Source organism: Meriones unguiculatus, chromosome 10 (assembly GCF_030254825.1).
Source record: "Meriones unguiculatus strain TT.TT164.6M chromosome 10, Bangor_MerUng_6.1, whole genome shotgun sequence".
NCBI classification, from domain to species: Eukaryota; Metazoa; Chordata; class Mammalia; order Rodentia; family Muridae; genus Meriones; species Meriones unguiculatus.
In genome coordinates, this window is record NC_083358.1 from 40,046,251 (window position 1) to 40,071,376 (window position 25,126).

A 25,126-nucleotide genomic window follows, 5' to 3' on the forward strand; every position below is an offset into this window, starting at 1 on the left:
GTTGACGCTGAGCTTGAGACTCTACAACCCATGTTTGTTGGTCAGGGACAAATGATGTCGAGATGCGAGTTCTAGGGCCTGCCAGGGTCCAGTTCACCTCTCTGTGCCCATGCAGTTCCTCTGCATCCCATGAAGACCCTCCTCCTGAAACCCTCTAGACCTCACCCTCAGGGTGGTGTTTGCAACCACATTTGTCTTCTGCCCTGGGATTTCTGTTCCTGGCTGGTTCTCCCTATTTCCTGTTCTGGTCTACATGCTGTTGTTTGTCTCAAGGTGTTGGGGAGGGTGTCCTCTCTTAGGTCTCCCCACAACACACACTTCCTGCCTCCACCTTTGCTTTCAGGACTGAAGCACCCTTTCCTCCTTTACCTCCGTGGGTGGAGGTTTGGGAATGTGTCTGGGTCTGGGCTGTGGACTCCAGGGCCTTCTCTTGACCCGCTGTTTGGGGTAGCCTGCAGGCTTAGGCTCAGGCCCAGGCCCTGGGCTCCTGCCTCACACTGAGGGGTAAGCCCATGGGGCTCTTTGGTAGGTGATGGCTTTGGGATCGCATTCCCATGTGGTCCCTCCACTTGTAGCAATGCTGTCCCAAGGATGATGCCACAGGCTGGCACCATCCCTATTGTCATGGTCTTTCCCTCACTCAGAAAAATTCCCAGGCCTCTTGCTGACCCTGAGTTAATGCTAGCAAGGAGCCCAACTTCCTCAAATGTGGAAACTGGTGGCTCTGTCTTCTCCCTTCTGCCTGCACCACTCCACCCCCCCCCCCCCCGTAAGTGTCCTTAAAGACCTGGCATCCAGGGTGACAGGCAAGGCCTTGCTGAGCTCATCTGAAATGGGCCCTTTTTGCCTGGCACCCTCCCCCAGCTAGAGTTCTGAGGATGTGGCTTATTTCAGTGAGCCATGGTCATGCTTGGACATATATGTGCTTATCTCAGTGGCAGGACAAACCCTTTACTGTCCTAGGCACAAGTGTTTGTCCTAGGGCAAGTGTTTGGCCTTAGGCCTTTGCTTGTCCAGGAGTTTGAGTGTCACTGTCAGCTTACCATAAAAAAGTGATAAGGAACACAGGGTGTCTTGTCTTGCTGGCTCTGGTCCTCAAATCTGATGTCTTCGTCTTATGTTTTCTAAGGCGAGCGTGGACTTCAAGAGGAGGAAGGTTGTATGTCCTATGTACCCCTCAGAGGGGACCACCTCTCTCCCATCCCCCCTCCTCTTGGGTCAGTTGCGGGAGCCAAGAAACAGCTGTGCTTCTGAAAGGTTCCAGAGAGATCAGTGCTGGATGGTGGTGGTGCTCACCTGTAATTCCAGCACTCAGGAGGCATAGGCAAGTGCATCTCTGTGAGTTCGAGGCCAGCCTTGCATACAAAGCGAGTTCCAGGAAAGCCAGGGCTACACAGAGAAACCCTGTCTCAAAAATGGAAAGAAAGAGAGAGGGAGGAAGGGAAGGAGAAAGAGAGAGGGAGAGAGGAAGGGAGAGAGAGAGAGAGATCAATTAGTATGGTTGGGAGTGCCCACAGGCATGTGACAGCATTTCCCAGAACCTTTTCTGATGTTCCAGGCATTGTGAACATTGCTCCTTGCTGACTTGTGTCGACCACAAGCTGCCAGGCACCACCCTGAACCCTGTGACCCAGCCAGCCAGCCTTGTGGTAGTAGTGAGCACTCCCAGGGATTATAAAGGCAGGAAAGGTGTTAGAAGGGATCAGAGTGCCCTGATTTAGTGAGAGGTGACCCTTACTTAAGACCTCTTCAAGGAGGTCTACCTGAGTGTAAGAGACAGGGAGGTTAAGGACATTTGGGAAGAGCTTCAATGAGGGCAGAAGTCCTGTGGCAGAGCTAGTCTGCTTGCCTGCCTTGTGAAAACCTTATGGTTATTCTTTGCAATTTCTAGAAGAAACTTAAGTACAGAGAGGTGATGTGAGTCACCCAAATGTGCACAGCGAATGATGTGGAGCTCTAAAACAAGCGTTTCTGTTCTGACTTGCATGAGCTCTCGTATCACTTCCTGAATATAAGTGACTAGTTGTGCCTCCTGTCACCACAAGGTAGCACTTACCAGTCAGTCCCCTTGCTAGAGAGGGACACACATTAATGGTAACAGAGTAGCTTTCCCGATGGAGTCTCTGCCTACAGATTCAGATCAGGCAATATGTCTGGAGCGGTCCGCTCAGCTCGGTGGAGTCCAAGAACAATGCCCTGTCCACTCCCTCCACAGCCTGCTGCTTCTCCCTCCCAGGCAGCAAATTATGGCCTCTGAGCGTGTGCTTGGCCTGCCTTTGACATCAGCGAGGCCCACTGGAGTCTCACCTTCAGGGTTCTGATAATCAGCTCTCGCTCCTTCTAGCTTCCCCCAAGACCTATATGGAAATAAGTATGTGTCTGCCAGGGATCAAATGCTTTTGGAGACAAAAGTCTGTACCGAGGACATTACAGGGAGCTATCATCTCTGCACGATGCTCTTCCACAAAGCCCTCAGCTCCTCTTTTGGGTGACACAGTTTCAGCCTGAAAGGTTCCAGTGAGCTGACTTGGTTTTAAGCAGAAGCACATCCTATTATTTTTTTGAGAAATGAAGTGTAAAATTAACACTTATTATTCCTGAGCAGAGGAGGGAAAAAAGAAAAAAAGAAGAAGAAGAAGAAGAAACAAAACAAAACAGGGGCTCTGGAAGCTTCCTGCTTGCTGGCTTGCTTGCCCGGCACATCGTGACCATTTATTATTTATTTATTTATTTGTTTGTTTGTCTGTCTGCCTGTCTATCTTAGAGGTGGGCTCTTGCTGTGTAGCACTTGCTAACCTTGAACTGAGTATGTAGCCCAGGGTGGCCTTGACCCCATAGCAGTCCCCCTGAGAGCTGGGATTCACGTGTGTAACCACCATGCCCAGCTTTATTTCACTTAAAAAAAAATCTTACTAAATCAATAAGATTTCCCTGTGCCAGCATGACTCACAGGGAGCAGGAGGCAGATCTGAATTTCAGGGCGAGATCTGCATTTCACTTTACAAACGAGCAGGGCTGCGCAACTCGCTTGAGGTGTGCAGGTCTCTCTTATGGATGCCTGTCATGCGCTAAAAAAAAGAATAGAAGGATGGAAGCGATCCTGAGCCTTACAAAGTCCCCCAGCTCCCACACTGGGGCGGAGAGGCCCGGGAGCTCCCAGACAGCTTTGTCATTCTGCTCCGAGGTGTGGCGAGTGAGCGCTGCGCAATCTTATATAATTCAGAGAAGTGATTCTCAGAGGATGCCGCTGTCTTGGGACAAGGAGAGGCTGTTGGAGCCTGGGGGTGAGAGTGATGGCAGCAAGGTGTGCTGCGCTTGCTGGCGGCGGGTCAAACGCACCGTGCGCACCAGCCAGCAGCGTTCATCACACTAACTAGGACAGTCCCTCACCGCCTCCTGGCCCTCCCCCATTTCCGGCTGCCTTTCTAGGCAGAGGTGCACTTGATGGGGCACCCCAGGGAGCACAGCCCACCCTGACACAGGGAGGAGCCCGATCTGTGAAGACTGGCGAATCAAAGACCAAGCTAGTGAAAGGTATCCGTGGCATCCGCGGGTCTGCCGGAACCCCAGGCCCTTTGTTGTCCCCTCACACTTTCTGCATGTGTTATATGGCCCCTCCTTCCCAAGGTCTGACTCTTTTAAGCACTTGGGGAAGACAGAGGAAAGGGTCCCAGATAGGCTGTTGTCTGTCTGCTGGGCTTTTGATCTAATTAGCCCGGAACCTCACTTTGACACAGGTTTGGGCTGTGATTTGTCAGCCGTTTAGGCCCCGCAAGCGGCTGGCGTCTCAGGGCCGCCTGACTGTGCACATATTTATGAACTCGGGTGCTGGGCGGAGCTGCCTCTGTGAATCAGAGGGGAGCAGCTGATGAATTGCTCGGCGCTCAGGAAACGGAAAGTGACTGTCAGACATGATTTCTCTGATTTATAAGTTGCAGGAGCCTTCTTTGTCCTCTCAGTGTTTGTATATCAGGCAGTGCCGGCCCCGTTCACAGCCAAGTGGTGAAAGGCTCTGTTTGGAGTCAGAGAAGTCAGCCATCCGTCATCCCTGCTGCAGAGCCTGCTCTAGCCAAACCGGGGCAGAGACCCAGCTGGGCACCTCCCCTCTCCTGCTTCCGAAGCCCAGCTATAGGTGGCCTGTGCTTCGGGAGCTTCAAGGCAGCAGGGCGGCATCCTTGCCCACAGCCGTGGCTGGAACTGAAAAGTCTTGGATTTATGGAGCAGCGAGAGGCTGCTGCTTGGTGAGGTGGGGGTGGGAGCGGGCCACACACATGTGATGGGCTTTGTATCTTGCACAGAGCAACACCCCAATCTTAGCAAGTGACCTCATTCTCTGAACCCGTTTCTTCTTCCTGGAAATCCCATTTCCTAGTCAGCAGTACTGCTTCTGCGAACGCTGCCGTAAACCTCTGTGGAAACCTCTCACAGCTGTCACTGTTACCTCTGCCTCGGCCGTGTCCACATTGCCTTAGGAAAGCCACACAGAAGGGTGGTCCCCACCTAGCCTTGCATGCACTTGTTCATCCCATACACCAGGCTTTGGGAGGCATTGTTGGTGTAGCAGGGAGGAGTGCAGGGTATGTTGGGGGGTCTTTAGAGGCAGCCCCCACACTGGAAGTCATCTCTAATTACAACGAGGATCTCCCATGGGGAGTGGAGGAGGTGTGTAGGGCCTCTGTGGCAAGCGTGCTGAGGCTGCCCCATGTCCCCAAACTTGTCAATGAGTCTCTTTTCCACTCCTGTAAAGGGAAGATCTGCGCGCATTTCTGCCAGGCGCACGTGGCCTAGTTGCTGGGGCTCCAGGGACATGACAAAAACCCGGCAGATTCCAGCCACTGGGCTATGTGGGGCAGGCCCACCTGTGCAGTTCAGCAGTGGGGTGCCCAGGGTATGGGGGATGAGCTGGGGCCAGGGGGAATGAGAGCCTGCTGTCCCAGCATTCCTGCCAGGGCCCGGGGACCCAGGGACTCGCCAGGAGGCTCAGCCCATCTGTGTCTGTGGCTTGCCACCAGCAGAGCCCCTCTGCTACCTAATTCCTGCCTTTGAGGGCAAATCAGAGCACCTGGCACCTTTGGTGAGCCCACTTCCCTGGGGAGCCAAGGGAGGGCTGTGTCCTTGGCTGTCCCAGATTGCATTTTTGCCAAAACAGCCATGCCTAGCAGTAAACACTAATTGAGCACTTGCTGTGTTCTGCTTTATGTGAATTAACTCATTAATTCACACCTTGACTATAAGAGAAAGGATGATACCGAATGCTTCTAAAAGGGAATGCCTACTCTGGCTGACGTGATACCCAAGCAGGGGAGTGCCCACACCTTCACTGACCGAAAGGACCGCTCCACCTGTCACAGTTGAGCACAGACTCAGGCTGTCTTTATACATGCCTGCCTCGTGAGCTTGTTAGGGGAAAGGCAACGTTTGAACCCAGATCTTGATTCTGGTCAAAGCTGTTGGACCTAAGTTCAAATCCAGAAAGTGAGCAGTCATGTGCTGGTCCTTGGCTTTTTCTACTCTCTGGGCACCATTGAGTGAAGGCTTCAGTGTTGTTGAAGTTCGCAGGTGGGAGCATTTGTTCTGGGGTAGGAGGCAGATCAGATGGCTGCCCATCCTTCTGACCCACAGGAGAGAGGTTGCTTCTTGCAGCTTTTTCTAGGGTCTCACCAAGCTCCCTCATCCATCTTTCCCACTCTGTTCCTCTCTGGCCACTCCATTCTAGAGCAACCAAATCACCAGCTGATGCTCTCTGCCACCGTCATCCCCATCCCCACTGGACTGAGGGAAAAACCATCTGTGTCATTCTCCAAAGAATGCACAGCTCGTTCTAGCCGGTTCCTGGCATTTCTCACACTCTCGATGAATATGCAATTCTACTTTTAAAGATCTGGCTATGCGCTTTAGCCATCTAGTACCCGGTATGGCCCCCTTTCCACAGGGGCTCACAACTCAGGCTGTTGAACATGGCTTATGACCAGGAGAATCATGATCAACATTTCAGAAACCTCCATCTAGACCTAAGCCCTGGCTGCAAGAGTCAAGGCTGGGCCATCCAGAGCAGAGAGAGAACTTGTGTCTGTGGTCCCTATACCAACTTCAACTCCAGTGATCAGAGATGCATAGTGAGGCTGACCTGCCGCTGGTGTAGTGTCCTCGGGCTGGTGTGGGGTGGTATCCTGGGGCTGGTAGGGTGTTGGGTGGTGTCCAGGGACTGAACAGGGAGTCTTAGCTCTGGTTGCTCGAGCGTCACGGACGTTGTCATTTTCTCTTGCAGAAGAAGGCATTAACCATGAGTGTAAGCTGTGCAACCAGATGTTCGACTCCCCAGCCAAGCTCCTCTGCCACCTGATCGAGCACAGCTTCGAGGGCATGGGCGGTACTTTCAAGTGCCCCGTATGCTTCACAGGTATGGTACCCCATGTGGGCATGGCAAAAATGCATGGGAGGGGGGAGGAGTCTGCCCTGTATCATGGCTGGAGCCCAGCCTCTCGGCCACCCTCCCCTTTGAAGCCCTGTCTCCCTGCATACAGAGCCTTCCTGTCCCTTCCTCTTGGACACCTTGGGCGACACCTTTCCTGTCCCTCCTTCTTTTGTGGCTGGGCAATTGTTCACTCCAAGCTCAGCTTCTCTGCTGCAGTCAGCCCTTCCTGGTTTCCTCCATGCTCCATGCAGCCATGAGCTCCAGCCAGCATTAGTGGGGCTGCTCTGTGTACTCTCCTCACCCTACACACTTTCAGCCTTTGAGCCCCCTGTCCCAGCCAGGTTTCAGCCAAGCAGCTTGAGGGCAGCTTTGTTGGCCAAGTCCCCAGCCCCCAGGCTGGCTGCCAGCCCCAGCAAGTGAGCGGCTGTCCCGGCCTGAGGCATATCTCGGGGGCTTTGCTGGCCCCCTCCTGCTGCCCAGATGGCAGCCGGTGTGCACAGGGAGCCGGGCTCTCCCGGCCTCCGCGACATCTGCTGTCTACCTCTGCGGGAAGCCCACCCCAGGGAGGGTGCCTGGCAGGAGGCTATCTCTGAAGTGCTTACCTCCCAGACACACAGCTGCTTTGGGTCACCTCCTGGGTGTGCCCAGGTCTGGGCTGCCATGGGGACTGCTGCCCCTGGGAAGGGAAGCCAGTGCTATGTGTGACCTGTTCATGACATGCATGTGTATGCACATGTCTCTGGGGGCCCAGCCGCCCCGAAACACCCTGGTCCTTTCCTCCCTCCCCCAGCTCAGGATCCCCTGCCCATCTGTTAGCATCACATGCAAGGATGCAGGCAGTAACCCTGACAACAGGAGCAGTGATTCATGTGGTTGACTAGCTGCTTGGTACCAGGCACTGTGCTACGCTGACCTAATTCCAGTCTTAACTTTGCAGCCCACTTGCAGTGGGACCTTGGGCAAGTCATTTTAACATTACCGGAGCCTTGATTTCCTTCTATGGCAGATGAGGTGAAAAGCACCTTGCACTGTGAAGGAAGGCATTTGCTTTATGGAGGGTACATTTACCATCTTAACTATGCGCTATTTCATTTTTTAAACACCTCTTCCATAATTATCCATATGGCCCTCCTAGACATCCAGCGAGGCATTTAGGACAACGGCCTCCAGCGTTTAAAGGAAGACGCAAAGCCCGGAGAGCTAAATTGTCTTTCCCAAGGTGGCACAGTTACTGAGGGACACAGTGTAGTTTATCTAGTTCAGAGTTCTCCGATAGTGGCTAACGTTCCCGGCAGTCGTCCTTGGCCAGCCACACCCACGACGGGGTGCTCCCTGCTCGGGAGAGGTGGCGGGCCTGAGGCTGGCCTCTGCCTGCCACGTCTGTATGTACAGTCTTTGTCCAGGCCAACAAGCTGCAGCAGCATATCTTCGCCGTGCATGGGCAGGAGGACAAAATCTACGACTGCTCGCAGTGCCCGCAGAAGTTTTTCTTCCAGACAGAGTTGCAGGTGAGTGTGCCAATCCCTGTGCCCCCAGCGGCGGTTCTCTTGGCTGGCCAGCATAGTGTGTCCAGCCTGTGCATCCTTGGGAGAGCCTACAGCAGGAGGCTGAGCCTGTGAGCAGGACTCCAGCTCATACCCATCATGCGTCTAGCGGGTCCCTTCCTTCTGCCCTCCACTCGGATCACCCGATGATATTTGCCTGGGTTTGGCTTTGTGGCTGGTGGCCCAGGCAGCCTGAATTCAACTCTTCCCAGACAACTGGAGTATAAGAAGTAGTGGGTATCTGTTGGCTCAGAGGAAACACAATAAGTACCGAGGCCAGTGTGGCCCTCAGGTGGCCACAGTGGTCTCCATCAGTTTCCTGGATCCTCCAGAGTCTGCCGTAGACAAGAGATCTTCATGCAGGGTATCACTGGATGGACACCTGCAGCCCTGCCTTTGTGTCTCATGAAGCTGATTTTCTGATGATTTGGATCTGGATCCAGAGCTTTCTGTCCCACTGGTTTTCCCGGGAAATTCTTATTTACATGGAAGGGTTCACGTGCCCACCAGAAAACACCCTTCATACTCACACAAAAGTCACACCTTGCAAAAGCATCACTGTGTAAGGGACAGTTCCTCCCACCCAGGCACCATCATTGACACTGGCGGTGTATACACTGAAGGATGGCGCACACTTACAGCTGAGCACTGCAGTCCCAGAGACAGTGCTCCCGCCACTGGAACCACGCATGCCTCATGGATTCTCAGAAGCGCTGTCCGCTGGGGAGACACTGTTACCAGCAGCAGTGGGGAGGTCAGGCTGTAGCAGCGGCATCCTTGAGATTACTATAGCCTGGAACAAAGGCTTCTTTGTCACGGCAGATCTAGGCAGAGTTCATGATATTCAGGTGGCCTGTGCCCACAGAGGGTCCACATGCCCGTCTATGTTTCCATGGTCACCAGGCAGGTAGGAGGAGGGAAGGAGGCAGCTGATGTGTGTACCAGCTCTTCCAGCTTTCACTGGGCAGAGATGCGAGGTCAGCTTCTCCCACACAGGGTTCTCAGAGGAAGCCACATGCCATCACTTCACACCACCTAGGGTTGGGATGGAGTGTCTGAAGGTACAGGTTGGAAGGCCAAGGTTGCTGATCGCATCCCCACTCTCTGCCAGGAAGCAGAGGGGAGCTGGCATGTGACAAGATCCCTACAGAAACACCGTGCGCTCACTGAGTGCACCCGCCTCACACGTGTGCCGAGCCCATACCCAGTGACCTTCCACCCACCCAGAGCCTGAGGCGGACGGTTACCCATCATTTTCCTGGCTGTGGTGATTCCTGGTGCTGGGCCTTCATCCCGAGGCTTCAGCTCACCCCATCTTCATAGCTGCTGAGAATAGGCCCAGGAAGGATGCAGAGGGGGGTTGCCATCAGCTGACTGGGTCGTGGTTGAGCTCGCCTCTGGCTTGAGTGACCAGGCCTTGGGGACTGCTGGTTTCTTTTCCTTTTGGAAGCCTCTGAGCCCCCAAACATTCTTAAATGGTTCACATGGCCTTTGTTCCCTCCCCACTACAGGCTGAATTAGGCATTCAGTTCAACAGAGCATCATCGGAGACCATTATCAGTGGGGGCTCAGGTCCTCCTTGCTGTCCTAGTGGGTCTGTACCCTGAGTCTCTGTATTGAGGACTTTGAGGAGCCAGTACCCAGGGCCAGAGCTAGCAACCAACCCACGCTGGGTTGTCTTGGAAGCTGCCTTGCCTGCCTGGTGGCACATGTTCTTTCTCCCAAATAGTTTTCACAACCAGTCCTAATCTACCTGCCTTACTTGTGTGGCCCATCTGTCAATCAGAGTAGGTCAGGATCCCCTGAGGGATGAAGCTTTTTGTAACCCGACAGGACCGGCTGCTTAAAAACACCTTAGTGTGCGTAAACCACTCGGTTTCCTTACAATTTGCCTTTCTCTTTCCTGGCTTTGTCCTCTTCCATTGTCCCAGACACCATGAGTAGAACAGGGTGGTCTCTTCTTGTAAGCTTTAAGATTTCTCCCTGAGGGCTTGGGAGACATGGTTCAGTGGGTAAAGTACTTGCCGCATATGCATGGAGCTCTAAGTTACAATTCCTTGCAAAGCGCCGTGCCATACCACATAGCTGTAATCCTGCTGCTTCTACCATGAGTTCAGAGGTGGAGATGGGAGAGTTCCCAGAGATTCACAGGAGAGCTAGCCTGGTACATGCAGCAACACACAACAAAGAGACCCTGACTCAATGTGGAAGGTGAGGACAAACAGCCAGGTTTGTCCTCTGACCTTTACAGATGCACCATGACTTGCATGCACACACACTCTGTGTGTGTGTGTCTCTCTCTGTCTCTGTCTCTTGTCTGTCTGTCCCTCTCTTCCTCTTTCTGTCTCTCTCTCTCTCTAACATACACGCAGGGATAGAAAGGGAAAGATACATAATAAACAAAAATAATAAGTTACTCTCTGAAAGAAGAGACCCCATTCTTGTTTCTCTGCCACGTAGGTGGCATTATGGGGACTGGTTTGACTTCCTGAATGTGTGGGTATTGGAAAACTGGGAAAAGACACCATGCCTCATTTTGCCTCTGCCTAACATTGGGCTGTGGATCAACCCATGAATAACCAAGCCTGTAATCCTGGCTGCTCAGGAGGCTAAGGCAAAAAGATCAAACGTTCAAGGCCAGCCTGGGCAACTTAGACTCTGTCTTAAAGAGTAAAGGCTAAGGCAGTAGCTCAGTGGCAGAGTACTTCGTAGCATGTGCAGGCCCTGGGGCCCATCTCCAGCACTACCCGAAAGGAAAACAGGTCCCTAGAAGCCACTAGTTCCCTGGTCACCCCATAACCTTTGAATGGGATCCTCAAGTACAAGAGCCTCACTAAATTATAGCCTTAACAAGTCACTATTTCATGCAATTAATTATTTTAATTACAGACCATTTTAATGGGAAGTGTAACAACACTAAATCTATGCAAATAATGGCTTTTGTTAAGTAACTTGAATAGCAATTTTCTGAGTCTGAGGAGGGTTTTCAGGCTCTATGATTTCATTGCCATTAACTGACGCTGGTCTGGATTGTCCTGCTTGTTTGAAGAAAGCAAGGCTGAGGGTTTCTCCTGAGTGCCTCGTAAGAGTGGTAAGGTCAGCCAGAGGGCATTTGTCCAGGGATAGAGGAGCTGAGACCCCCACATGGCCTCTATGGTAACCACAGCAGCTGTGCTGGCAGTGTTCCTGCAGTGGAAGCTTCCGTCCCCTCCTGGTAGATGGGTGACACTTGTCTGTGGGTGCTGAAATAACCTGGAAGGATTTCCCATGCCAAGCAGGAAAGCCTGAGGTAACCATGCTGACCTAGATGCTGTGGGCACCAGACGGCCATGTTGGGGCTTGGAGAAAACCATTGAGATGAGATGAGAGAGATATGGCCCCAGGCCCCTCTGCCTATGTTTCTTGTGACCCTGGCCTTTTCCCTGGTTCGAGAGGGCAGGATGGAATAAGAACTTGGAAAATGCCAGGGCTGTTGGCCTTGTGTTTTTCAGCCGTAGGCCTCAGCAGATGAAGGCCTGAGGCCCTGTCGGCCCCTTGCCAGAGTAAGTCAACGTAAAGGAAGGGGTAGCCGACTCTGCCCTCCCAGCCAGCTGTCTCTACATCCCCTTGGGCACCTCTGTGTCCACCAATAGATCACGGATGGTGTGTCCTTCTCCCTCTTCAGGGCTTCTCTGCCTCTGCTCCTCACCCAGAGACACCTGGGCCAGTGCTCTGCTACCTCCAGGGCTGGGCTATGATCGTGGGCACGTCCCTGAAGAGGTGAACAAGAGTGGTGGCATCCTCTTGCTTCATTTCTGCCAAAGCCCAACCAAACAGTTGGCACAATTTGTCTCTACACAGCCTTGAGACAGTGGCTTTATCTCTGTGTACAGAAATGGAAACTGAGGCTCTGAGAGGTTTGGGGGTTTGTCTGAGGTCAATTAAGTGGCAGAGCCCCCCATGCAAAACTAAATTGTCTTTGCCACCGAGGCAAACAGAAACCCTCCAAAGTTTAAATAAATTGCCATTTATATGAGCTAATAGATTTAAATGAGGCCTGCAGTGCTGAACTATAAAAAGCCTTGTTGTCAGGGGACCCAGAAACTATTTTAGTAGTTGGGCCAAGCAGGTAGCACGAGTGGCAGTAACAGGGGATGAAAAAGAAAAGTGCTCCTGGGTGAGCCAGGTGGAAAAGCGGTTGGTGGGGCTGCCCTGCCGGGAGACAGGCGGAAGACCTGCAGAGGAGCCAGGGGGCGGGTTCTGTTAAGGCTGGGCTAGCCACGGAGAAGAGGGGTGATAGCTCTGGCCATGGCTATCATGAGGCCAGTGCCCGAGGCCTCCTGCTTCCTGATGCTGCTTTTCCAGCTTGTGTGCTGTCCAGGGACTCATGTGGTACTGTCACAGTAGGGGTGGAGCCACAGAACTGTAACTGTCTTTTTCTACCAAAGTAACACTCTGGCATTTCTGAGCTTGTGGGGACAGCCTGCCTGGGCCACTTCATAACATCTGCATTCATGTATACTCGAGCACATGTGTTTACACACTATTCCTTGGTGGGCTGGGCAGGGGGAACTGTGGGCCTGCTCTATGTCCTGGACTCTTGAGGCCCTCAGTAACAAAGTGGGGGGCGAAGGGGGAACCACTGCAGGAACTGATTCCGAGCTGGCCCGCGGCGGCCAAGCGGCCAGCACAGCGCCGAGCGGGCCTGTTTAAAGGATTAGCTCACGCTGTTTGCTTGTGTGTGCCTAATCATGCCGCTTCCAGCTAAATGATTACAATTGATTAAAAGCAGAGCTGGTGCTCTAACAAGCAACCCGGAGCACTCTGATGGCGAGAGCCCGGCCCTGCGAGGCTGGATCCTGGTGCCCAGCCAGGGGGAGGTGTCTGTGAACCGGGGATGTGGTCTGAGTTTTGCTGGGATGCTTTTTGCCCAGTCCCTTTCCCCCATTTTCATTATTCACTTATCACACACTCACAACCTGGTGACATTTCAGGGGCATCAGATGAAGCTGGGGCAAGGCAGGGACCTCATTCTCACAGGTAACCTATGGGCGATACAGTAAACCAGTGGATTCATGAATTGCATTGTGACAGAGGTAGTACAGAGAAGTGTGTGTGTGTGTGTGTGTGTGTGTGTGTGTGTGTGTGTGTGATTGTGCAGGAAAGGTTAATGCTGAACTGGATTGGGCAATTAAGAAAGGTTTAGCATTTCATTCTGGACCTGAAATGGAGAAGGCCAGTGTGAGGCAACTGCCCATCTTCCTGCTGGCACACCCTTCCTTTCTTCTTTCACCCTGCTCAAGTGGCTGCATCTCTGGGATGCTCGCCCTCAACCTCCCTCTGGCTTTCCCCGTCCTTGGTTTAGCTTTGGATCCCTTTATCAATATGAGTTAGAAATGACCCATGTATTCCTGATTTCCCATGCAAATGTGAGATTTTGGAGGATGAAGATTTCTGCCACCCACTCCCACTCACCCATCCATCAACCCACTTTCTAGCCATCCTCCTACCTGTCTCCTACTCTCTGTCCTTCCACCAATAGATTTACCACCTATCTACCTATTAATCCACCCATTCCTCCTCCCATCTTATCCACATACCACATGGTCATCTTCCTACCTACGTCACCCATCATCTACCTATCCATCCACTTATCCACCCGCCACATACTTACCTATCCATTCATTCATCCAGAGATCCAGCCATCCACTTCTCCTTCCCTCCTTCCCACACACTTATATACCCACTGCTTACCAACCTACCCACTCATTTTCCCACAGATCCACTCATCCATCCATCCAAATGTCCTTCCATGTGTCTATCCATCTCCTTACCCATCTCTCCTACACCAACTCATCAGCTCATCCATCAACTCATCCTGTCCACCCATTCTCATTTATTCACCCATTGTCCATCCACCAGTCCATCTACCCAGCTACTCATGTACCCGCTCACCTGCCATCCACCTGCATGCTCATCCATCATGTTTTCATCCATCCCTTACTTTCTTCCATATGTTGAACTCTATGTTTTGAACACTTGGAAAGTAAAAAAAGAACACAAGCAGGAAAAAAAACAAAAAAAAGTTAAAAAAAAATGGGGGGAGGGATACAATCTGCAGGTGCTCATCCCACTGTCAGAACCCCTGGTCTTGATAAGATGGGTAATCGAGGAGCTGGTTTCCTTGCTTCTTTGTGCTGCTGCTGTCAGATCCAGCCAGATAATTATAACTAATAATAATTAAAAAGTAAAAGCGCTGTAGGCATATGCTTAGCATTTGACTCTTTAGCTGTGCTTTCTGCGAATAGCATATCTTCCTCTACTCTCCTTTAAAGATGGCCTGGCTCTTGGCACCTCACCACTGGAGGGAGAGCAGAGGTTGGTCTTGGGTGGGCCTGGGATGGGGGATACCCCAGTGGCTCCTGGGTGTTTGAATTTGTTGCTAACACCGGGAATTGGTCACTCATGAGGCCAGGAGCCCTGGGTCCTGAGGGCCAAGCTGCTGCCAGGCTTTCAGAGCCACCCTACTCTGAGGCTTCATAAACATTCCTCCCCACTGGGCACAGCTGCCTCCTCTGACAACAAGGACTGTTCCTGCTGCCTGGGGTTGTCGTTCTCACAGGCAGAGGCTTTCAAAAGCCAGGACTCTTGAGATTAGCATCAGTGACTTTCTACCTAGGTCACTGTGTTGCCACTGGGGCAGTAAGAGCCAGCATAGCCCAGATCTGCCCACCTTGCAGCCCAGCCTGCCTGTGAATCCCAGCCCTGCCACCAGGCAGCTGTGTGACCATGGTGCCTTGAGAGCCCGGGGATTGCAGTTTCTTCCCTGAATTGGGTGGGTCTGAAGGTTGTGCTGCCCACGGAGCCCCGGCACCAAGTCCATAAGCACTGGCCAGTGTTACCCCTGTCATCCTCATCCCGACCATGGTCTGGGTGCCCAGAGTACCTGTTCTCAGTGTGACCTCAGTGCTGAGCACCTCCTTTGTGCCGGGTGTGTACAGACAGCGCAGACACACCCAGGCCTAGCACTGTGCACCTGCTGCTTGGCGGGGACCGAGCACCAGTAGGATCAGGCCTTTCGTTCAGGCTTGTGGAGTGCGGGATGATCATACCGGTTCACCGCTGCCTCAGTCTCTGACAAAACTGCGCAGCTCTACCCTAAAAGTAGGAAATCTGAAGAACTCTAAAATTTTTAGGTTTTTCTTTTGTGAGGCACCATGACGTCACAAGTGTAAACTTCTACACCATGATACCATATTTTAGGAAGAAAGTTATTTTAAATGTTCGACAAAATTTTCTTTGGCTTGTACACAAACTACGAATTGACTCCCACCTATAAGGTAGACATTATACACAAACATTCCAAATTAAACAAACAAACAAAAACAAAGTGTGAAACACTTCTTGTGTCAAGCATTCTGATTAAAAGATCTCCAAAAATCCAAAATAGGTTGACCAGTTAATCAATCCACACTCTAGCGACGGAAGCCCACAGGGCAGCTGCAGAGCTGAGCCTCACAGGACACCTTGGGCCTGGATCCTGTCTCTGCCCACTATAGGTTACCATTTGCTGAGATCAGTCAGTGTCTGATGTCTAAGGGTACAAGCCTGCTTGATCCAAATGTGGTGTGTCCGCATTACTGACCGCCATTGTCGTTGCTCCTGAGGTCAGCTTTATGTACCAAGGGACTATGTGCAGAAATGTTAAGATCCGTATTCAGAGGAGCCCAAAGTGAACACCAGTCCCACCTTTAGGGACCCATGACATGGGCTGTGTCCATAATCTAGCGCAGTAGGGTACGCTGGCTGGGAACCTAAGGGCCAGCCCCTGCCAGGGCCAGCCCTTCCCAGGCCTGCTCTCCGGGTCTCCTTGTCAGAGAGTTCACCCTAAGACTGTGGGGTGGAGGTTGAGCCCTCAGGATGCTGCGGCACATGGCAGCCTTGTTTCCACAGAGGTCAGTTATAAAGGTGAGGCCAAGCCTAGCTGCTGCGGCATGAGAGTGTGGCTGCTCCGGCAGCCCTGGGTGTGTGAGGATTTCAGTCACAGAGGGGGAGTGGAGGAGTGGCTGGAGCCTGTGGCCAGCTCTGCCTAATGTCCTCTGGGCCCCAGGGTTTGGTCCAGCTGAGCAATAACCATGTTGAGGCCCATGTGGGATTGGGGGCCTTCCCAGAGGCCCAGCTTTGAGCAAAGATGGCATTCAGAGTGGGTCTCAGGCTGCCTGTTGGAGCCTCCCATTCATGCCCTGGGGCTGGGGCCAACCAACTTTCTGGGGCACCATGCCATCATGACAGATGGGCATGGGGAACTGCCAGGAGCTTCGAGCCTGGGACCATTGTGTGTGCTTTTGAGCCTAGCCCCTCACCGGCGCCATTTCATGCAGGACTAAATGCCTTCAGTTTCTTAGTAACAATGACAATACCAGTGACAGTGGGTGACATGTCGCTTCAGTGCTCAGAAAGGGTTGCACACTACAAAGCTCTGCCCCACTCGGACAGAGACAGGGTCTTTAATGCTCAGTAAGGACATGGTCAGGGTGTGATTGCGAGGCCCTGGGGAATATGACCCCTCTTAGAAGGAACAGCACAATAGGCCACTGAACCCAGATCCCAGAGGACATGCTAGAGGGGTTGTATGGGGGGCAGAGTCGGCAGCTACTGCTACTGTCTAGCTTTGACTCTGTTGAGATAGGTGGTTACTATGTAGCCAAGGTACACTTCAAATGCTTAATCCTCCTGCCTCAGCTTCCTGAGTGCTGGGGCTCAGATTCAGATACTTTTGATGGGTTAGATTCAGGGACATAAGTGAGTTGACCTCAGGTCACACAGCTTGTGTCAGAGCTGAGCTTGCTTGCAGTCCTGGTGGTGTGAGGCGAGAAGTGAGGATACCAGAAACACCCCGAGCCAAGCTCAGCGGGAAACCTTCACCCATCGTTGTCTCCCTCAACACAGTCCCAGTGCAGCCAGTACAGTCACCTATACCTTTTCCAGGTGAAGGCTGAGACGTGGGTGGGGAGAGAAACCCAGGCAGCCTGGCTCGCAGGCCAGTGTCGTTGCTCTAGTACCCTGGAGAGGCTTCTGTGCGCTTGGGCCACTCTTGCTCAAACCACCTCTTCGTGGGAGTGCATGCAGCTGGCTACTTCTTCCTAGGGTCCTGGGCCCTGATGTAGCAGTTGTCCTGGCCCCCACCAGCAGAGAGAGGAGACCAGAGTGCTCTTGTTGGGAGCTTGGATTGTAATCTTTGCTGCAGCAGGAACAATTACTAATGACATTTAGAAAGAAATTAATGATGAGAAATGCAAGTTGGCATTTCAGTAGCAGCAGTCAGCAGCCCAGTGAACACTCGAAGGAGCAGAGGGCGGGGATGGGGGGGGCCCAAGAAATTAATTTTGCTGTGTCAATAGTGAGCCGGCTGCACTCACTCTGCCACTGAAGTTTACATAGAATCAAGCAGACTGGCCAGGGTTGGTCCAGGCCTTCTCTGGGTGACAGTTTCGTTTTGGTGTGGCCTTTAGGTGGCACCAGGGGACCAACAGGAGAAGGGTACAGCCAGAAACAAGTGCTGCCTCGGCCAGCTGGGTAACTACTTTGCTGAAAGATTGAGGGAAAGCCTCAGTGTTGCCATCAGAGAAATGGAGATGACAGAAACTCGACACTGAGGTGTGAGGAGCACACAGCAGGGGCTCATGTGTGATAGCCAGTACACGGACATGTCCAAGGATGTAGAGCTGATCGTATTTTGTGTCTGTTGTAATAAATCTTGGGTCATCCTAGTCTCAGAACAAATCATGGCATTGGTGGGGACAGTGGTGGAGGGAGAGGAGGAAATAAGCGGCTAAACTCAGGGGGCAGGGTGTGGGACAGGGGAACATGCCTTATCCAGAAAATACCCTTCCACTCTCCACTCATACAGGAGCAAGGGGACACACAGAAGTGTTGCTGTTACCGGAACATCAAAAAACACAGAAGGTAAACCTCCTGGCCTGGAGGTTGTCGAAGCTAAATAATGGTTTCTGTCTTTTGCAATGGGAAGGTTCCCCATAATTATCATCCCAGCGTTCTCTGGTGCCAGACACGGTCCTCAGCACTTCTAAGCACTAAATGCCTAATCTTCTCAATGACTCTGTCAAGATAAGGAAACCAAGACGCTCAGAGGTTGATCTGCTCTCTGGGGCCGCAGAACTGGCCACCACCAGAGACTTTTTTTTTAAATTAATTTATTTATTTTTACCACACCACACAGCTGTTTCTTGATTCTTTGATTATTTATTTACATCCATATTCGGTTTTGTCAGTGTTGTAGTTCTCCATGGCAGCAGTGAGCTGCCCCATCTGACAACACAGGGCATTCTGGGTGCTGTTTCACCCTTCCCCGCCCACTTTAAACCTTACAACAAGACTGTAAGGTAGCAAGACTGGGGTTGACAGGAGAGTTAGCCCACTTCAGATGCAAAAGCCAGGACTTAAAAGTAATGAAGTCTTCCTAGAGCCTAGGGTCAAAGAGGTAGTAAGTAGCCAAAGCCAGGTTTGAACGACAAACCCCACTGTACTTTTGTTTGTTTGTTTGTTTGTTTGTTTGTTTGTTTTGGCCAGTCCACCCACCCCAACCCATTCATCCATCCAGGCACTCATTTACTCCTGCCATTCAGGCACACACACTCTACCCTCCCAGACACAACTAGCCACTAGATGTCTCTCTGGCAGCTGCACACACATCTACCCACCTGTAGGTATTTAGAAATGTACATTAGCTTTTATTTACCATTTATTTTAATTATGTACTGCATGTCTGTGTCTCAGTGTGGGTATATGCACACATACAGGTGCCCAAGGCCAGAGGGGTCAGCAGAAGTTATAGGTGGTTATGACCTGCCCAGCATGGATGCTGGGACTGAACCTGGGTCCTCTGCATAAGCAATAAGTTCTCTTTACCTCGGAGCCATTTCTCCAGGACCCATGTGTACAGCTTTTCAAGTGTCTTCCTCTTATGCTGTTAAAAAAAAAACAAAAAAAAACGATTTCTATTTTATGTGTATGAATATTTTCTCTCCATGAGTTCTGCCTTTAGTAGAGGCCAGAGAGGGCGTCAGATCCCTCAGAACTGTTTATAGATGGTTGTGAGCCGCCCCGTGGAACCGGGAACTGAACCTGGGTCTTCCGCAAGGGCAGCAGACTCTCTTAGCCGCTGAGCCATCTCTCCACGCACCCTCCATGCCTCACATGCTCTTGATTTCACACTCTCCTTTAAAACTGCCTGCGCGCATGCACACACACTCTTTCGGTTCACTGAATGGGATGTAATAGACCAGGACTGCAGATGACTGTAGGTTTGCCTCGTGTAACCAGTCGATTCCGCTATGGTGGAAGGGCAGCATAGGGCAGAGCCACTTGGTGTTGGTAGGGCAGGTGTGTGGGTGGAAATGCTGTGGCCATGGCTTGGTTTCCGGCTGAGCTGCAGACTATAAAAACAACATCCCAGAAGTGGGGGGGGGTTCACCCTGTGCCCTTCGATTTGTGGTATGTGACTCCTTCGGGACTGGCAAGGGTACACACCTACGTGTTTCATGAGGACTGTGGTGATCATTAGCTGTAATGGGTCTCAGCTGCAGTGTGGATCAGTGGTGCATGCCACAATTCATCACAGTAAATTAGGGTCATCTTCAAGACTCCTGCCCCTGCAGCCTGCGGGGCTGTGGGCAAGGGGCAGAGCCGAGTGGTCCCTGGAAGCCATTTGCGTGTGCTGGGTATGACGTTTCCAAGGGCAGCCACCCTTAGAATATCTGCTGAAACAGCTTTTTGTTGGCAAGGATGATTGTCAAGAAAATCTGAAGATGCAGGAAAGTCTTCTTTTTAGTGGGAATTTGGAGGAAAAGTAGCCAGAGATCTGGATCAAAGTTTTCATGTATCATTTACAAAACCTAAAAGCGGCAGTGCAGTTCAGGGACCTGAACATACGTGTTCAGTATAATTAGTGACCGTGTGACCTAGATTTTCCAGGGCAGCCCCAATTTTCAGGTCTTACATCCCAGTCCTGGCTAGTTGTCCTGGTTTTTGGTTTGTGAGGTAGGATGATTCAGTGTGGACGTAGTGAAAACCTTCCAAGAGTGGGAAACAAGCCAAGAGGAAGCAGCCGTCCCTCTCCAGGTTGTTCCCACGTTTTTACAGTGGGTGGTAGGTATGCCGGTCCCTTGCTTCCTTTCCAGTGTTGAGAAAATGCAGGCACCTCCTTCGGCATCATGTCCTTGTCCCCTGGAAAAGGGCTTCTGTCAGGGGCCTTGGTTCTGTGCTCATTCCTGGTTCTGTGGCTGTGTTGGCCTGGTTCAGAGAGCCGCAGCACTGACAAGGTCAGTTCTGCTATTGTGGAGGAAGGCTTGCTGCAGCTCGGACATGGAGATTCCTTACACGCAATGCCAGCAACTGCTGACAGGTGGCGTGGTGTCCTTAGATGCTGCAGCTCCAGTTCCACCCAGCCTAGGGTGCCACAGGGTACGGCTGGCTGTGTGTGTGTGTGTGTGTGTGTCTGTGTGTGTATGTGTGTGTGTGTACACACAGAAATGCCGCCAATGCTCTGCCCTTGGTGTAGAATGCAACCTTTCTCTCACTTATCCTACCTGCTTAGTAAGTCCATGTAACATGAAGCCCCCGTTTTCCCCATCCTGGTGTCAGAGCTCAGTGGCTCTGAGATGCATACAGCACCGTGCACACTTCACCTCCTCCAGCCCCAGAATTCTTTCATCTCCCTGGCCTGAAACTCTGCTCCACTCCTCCCAGGCCCTGGCAGCCAAGTGCTGCTCTGCGAGCTGGGCTAACTCAGGATCCCAGACAAGAAGATTCCTGCAGCATGCATCTTTCTGTGACTAGCTTATTTTGCCTAGTGTAATGTCCTGGAAGGATCCCGGCCACTTTTGAGACAACTGTCCAGCATGTTCTTGATTGGGCTGGGGGGTTGCTGCTTCCCCTGTGTTAGCTGCCTTCTCTCCGCTGCCCAGCTTGCAAGCTGACCTCTCAGTACTGGAAGGCAACGCCAGGCAGGGGCAGCGAGGAGCTGAAACCATCCCTAACTCCTACAGCTTATAGCTTACCTCTCAACCTGCTCTCCACCCTCTTCAAAGCCTCGCCAGGCCAAGTCCTATACCCTGCACAGCACTGGGGCCATCTGCCTTTGGAGCCCTGGCCCAGTTCATGTGCTGGAAGACTCCAGAAGCCTCAGGCCAGACTCAAGAGAGACATGTGGTTGATAGCGCCATGCTGCCGTCAACACAGAGGAAGGGTAGAGTTAAAAAGCAAAAAACAAAAACCCATTTCCAGTTCTCGGACAAAGCCTGCAGATGTGGCCTTACCAGCCCATGCATCCCCATGGTGGCCTCTCTGGAGCTGAGCTGTGCATCTTTCCTGCCAAGCTTGAGCTCTTGAGGCTGACACAGACCTGCTGGTCCCACTTCTTTGCACTGGTGTGTGCTCCGCTCGTCCTCAGCACCACCCGCCTTGTGTTGAGGACTCCTGCAGAGCCCAGTCAACATGGCTGGAGCAGTTCTTCTAGGATCTGTCTCCTTTCCTTACTGACACAAGCATTTCCTGAGGTTAGTCCCCACAGCTACCTCTAGGCTGCTTTGGTTGTGCCTGCGTGCCACGTGTATGTGTATGCCCCATGGCATGTTGTACGCTTTGACGCCAGGCAGTGGCAGGTCTGGTCTGAGCAGCCCCCTGGCTTGTTCTTGGTCCCACATCTCTTCATGGCATAGCACTCTTCCTAGCCTGACTTTGTAATAGACCGACTTGCTCTGTGCTTGCCCTGCGGAATCAGATTTTAGGGATCTGGTTTGGGCCCTTTGAGGGAAGGGACCCAAGGCCCAGTTCATACTTGAGAGTGGCCAAGTAGGGTCTAAGCAGGCTGGTGTGTTCACAATGAACCAGTACAGTAGCCAGCCCAGGAGGGGTGGGTCTCCACAGAAATGAGTGTGCGACCACCTGCTACCCAAATGCCCATCTTTGGAGAGACAGACAGTTGGTAAGTTTCCTCCGGGCTTGGATCAAGGGTGCACCCTGTTGCCTCACAGGGTCAGATTCGTACATAGACCTAAGGGGTATTTCACCTCCCTCTGCTTGTGACAGTAGCCATAAAGCTACTCCACACTGAACACACAGACCAACTGGGCCCATTCACTTGTGAGGTGCCTCACACTGAGGCTGAGCTTCCCTGGGCAGGTAATGTTGGTCTTTGTGTTAGGGGTGGAGCATGGAGCCCACACCAGCAGCCTTTTGGACTTTATATTTTCACACTTTCTCCCATCTTTTCATGCAAGGGAAGACAGTTGTCACCTACAGCACTGGCTGTGCATCAGGCCACCTGCTTTAGTCTTTTGTGTCCTGGGGACAGTTGAGGGGTTGGAGGAGGGGCTATAAAAAAACTAAAGCTTGGCCAGCTTCTGGGAGAAACAACTAGCAAAGGAGTCTGGGTCACAGGCGTTCCTCCTGTTCTCAAGGTGTTTCTTGGGTCCCCAACTGTGTTTGTGCTCTTGGGTATCCCCCAAGGCTACACCTTGCTCACGCTGGCTCTTAACTCCAGGTCCCCATGCTAAGCGTAGTTCTGCAGCTCACTTGCTGCCGTTCTGTGGTGGCAGGCTCCTGGCCTCTCTTTGCTGCTGGCTGGACAGCAGGGGTGAGCAAACCCCACGTGTGTCCACTCTTCCTCTACCTCATAGGTCACCTGAGTTAGGACTTTGTCCCAGGCCATTGGGTCACCAGGCTTACTCTGATGCAAAAGGTAGATGTCACTTGCATAGGAGCAAACTTCTGTCTGGCCTGGGGCTAAATGGGTTACACGGTGGGAGGAACCTGGGGGAAGTAGGGTACAAGTATTTCAAGGCCTGCTCCCCTCCCCAGGGAGCAGCACATCTCTGACAGGCATTTATAGGGAGCCCCAACCATCACTCACTCCTAATTTTAATGACGCGCATTAGCTAAATTGTGTTGTGAGTATTCATTCGGCACTGTTTATGGGGTGCTCTCGAGTGTGCCCACCGTTTGTCAGAAGTGCAAACTAGCGAACATACGAGCCTTTAAGACAGGCCATCTGTTCGTCTTAGACCCTTGGACGATTGTCAAGAGCTGCTAAAAATAAGTGCTCACAAGCAGAGAGGGGCCGCCCAGGTGATGCACAGCAGAAAGGGGAGCAGAGCTGCGTGTGTCTGCACCCTCCACAAAGGGAGAGACAAGTGATGGTGTGTGCTGGGGAGGCCCTGAGAGGGAACGGAGGGAGATGGAGGGCCTCTGCTGAGACACCTTTCGGGGGAGCCGTGTGCTTTCCCTCTGTCTTGCGTCGTGTAACTTCCACAGCTCAAATACCTTCGATAGCTCCCAGTGGCCCAGATTTAAGGGCAAGCTGCCTCGTCTGGCATCACGGAGCCTCATCAATAAGGCCCCTGCCTTCCTTTGGAGGCTTGTCTCCATAGCACATATCCCGTGCTTCTGCCAAGCTGAATTATTCATTGTTCCCCCAGCATATGCTGCACTTTTCACATTTCGCAGGCAGAGCAGTGCCACGGGCAGAGGGAGTTACAGACACTGTGTGGGTGTCTGTCCTGCACTGTCACTCTCAGCCATAGGGTCCACAGCACCCTGCACGCCACTCTTCACCTGCACAGCAGGGATAAGAGTAGCAGGTACTTTACCGGGCTGTTGAGGGCTCAGGTGAGCGCGTGTTACCGAAGCACGTGGTGTCCGACCTGCTGAGAGCCGGCCAGTGAATCATGGCCTTTATCAGTGTTACTGGCACCTACAGATGCTTGGGTGGTTAATACTGCTTCGCAAAGTGTTCCTTCATTCTCGGTCCCTCTGTCTATGCCTGTCTGTCTGTCTTTCTCTCACACACACATACACCTAGTATAAACTCTAGCTCAAGCTGCCCTTGAAGGCCAGCAGGAAGACTTCTCCTGAGTGAGTCTCCCTCAGAAAATCTTGTCTCCCTGCTGCTCTCCATGAAATCCTGCCACTGGAGACCTGGCAGAGGCTGGCCTCCACGCTGTCTCCTTCTCACCTGTCCACTGCCCAAGGCCAACCTCCTTGACTGCGAAATGGGCACAATGAATGGAGCCCTACGGCAGCCCTGCTCAGCCAAGCCAGGCTAAAGCAGCTGTCTGTCACTGAAAACAAACTTTCAGACTAAGGACCATTCTAGGGCTTGGTCCGTGGTCTGTAAAATCAGGGTCGCGAGGGTTTCTCATAGCTGCAGCCAGCTAGGGATTGGCACGGTGGTAGGATGAGGGACTAGGAGCCGAGGAAGGTGAAGCGTCTTCAAGAGGAAGGCCCTATAGAACAGCGAGAGCATGGGTGAGGAACATGATGATAGGTGGGGTTCGTGCAAAGTGGGTAAAGAGAGTGAGCTGTTGGTGGTGTCTGAGCGATGAGTGTGTCTGCAACAAGCCTGGGCCGGGTCTCGAGGAATGAGGCTTTCCCCCCTGCTTTCTTAGTCTCTTTGATGTCTGAGTCCAGACTTCCTACCCTGGCAGTGTTTCCACAAGGGAGGGGTCAGGGTGTCTTTATCTGCATGCTCAGTGTACAGCCCGGGACCTCACAGACTCAGTGAATGTCTGTGAAATGGATGCATGGATGGATGGATGGATGGATGGATGGGTGGATATATGGATGGGTGGATATATGGATATATGGATACATAAATGGATGGATGGATCCTGGTATATACACCTCCCTCTATCATAGCCTCTCCTGGGTCCCTTCTTGTTACCACACCCTCCTACTAGAAGAGAAAAACAAATATCCAGCCAGATCTGATGAAGAGGGAGAGACCTGCTTTCCTGAGGGCAGAGCCGTGCAAGACATTTCCTGAAAGCAGTCAACTTCAGGGACACTGGGACCCTGATACTTCCTTGTATCCCCAGCTGTTAATGGTTATGAGGGTCCTACCAGGGAGCAAGCAGTCACTCTGCCCGGGGTGCTTGTCTGTAGGTAGCTCCCATGAGGACCATCATTTCCTTAGTCTTAGTGGCATCTCAGAAAGAGGCAACCCGCAGACCTTGAGGTAAGAACTTGCTACTAGGTCCCATGACTGGCAAGTGACAGCTAACACTGAACATAGGATGGAGCCCATTTTAGCCACTAAGGTACCTAACAGGTCACTGAAGCTGCCTTCCTGTTTGTGGTCACCTAGGAGGGTGGCTAGGGTCTATGGGGG

General features: G+C 52.2%; 1 protein-coding gene across 1 annotated transcript in view; it reads left to right on the top strand.

The window, feature by feature from the left end:
* Nucleotides 1–25,126, top strand: part of Znf423 (zinc finger protein 423) — a 288,102-nt gene that overhangs the window by 258,546 nt on the left and 4,430 nt on the right. The window contains exons 6-7 of the mRNA XM_021656686.2: nt 6,269–6,400; nt 7,808–7,923. Of these exons, the coding sequence (XP_021512361.2) occupies nt 6,269–6,400; nt 7,808–7,923 (248 nt within the window). The remainder of the gene's footprint in view (nt 1–6,268; nt 6,401–7,807; nt 7,924–25,126) is intronic.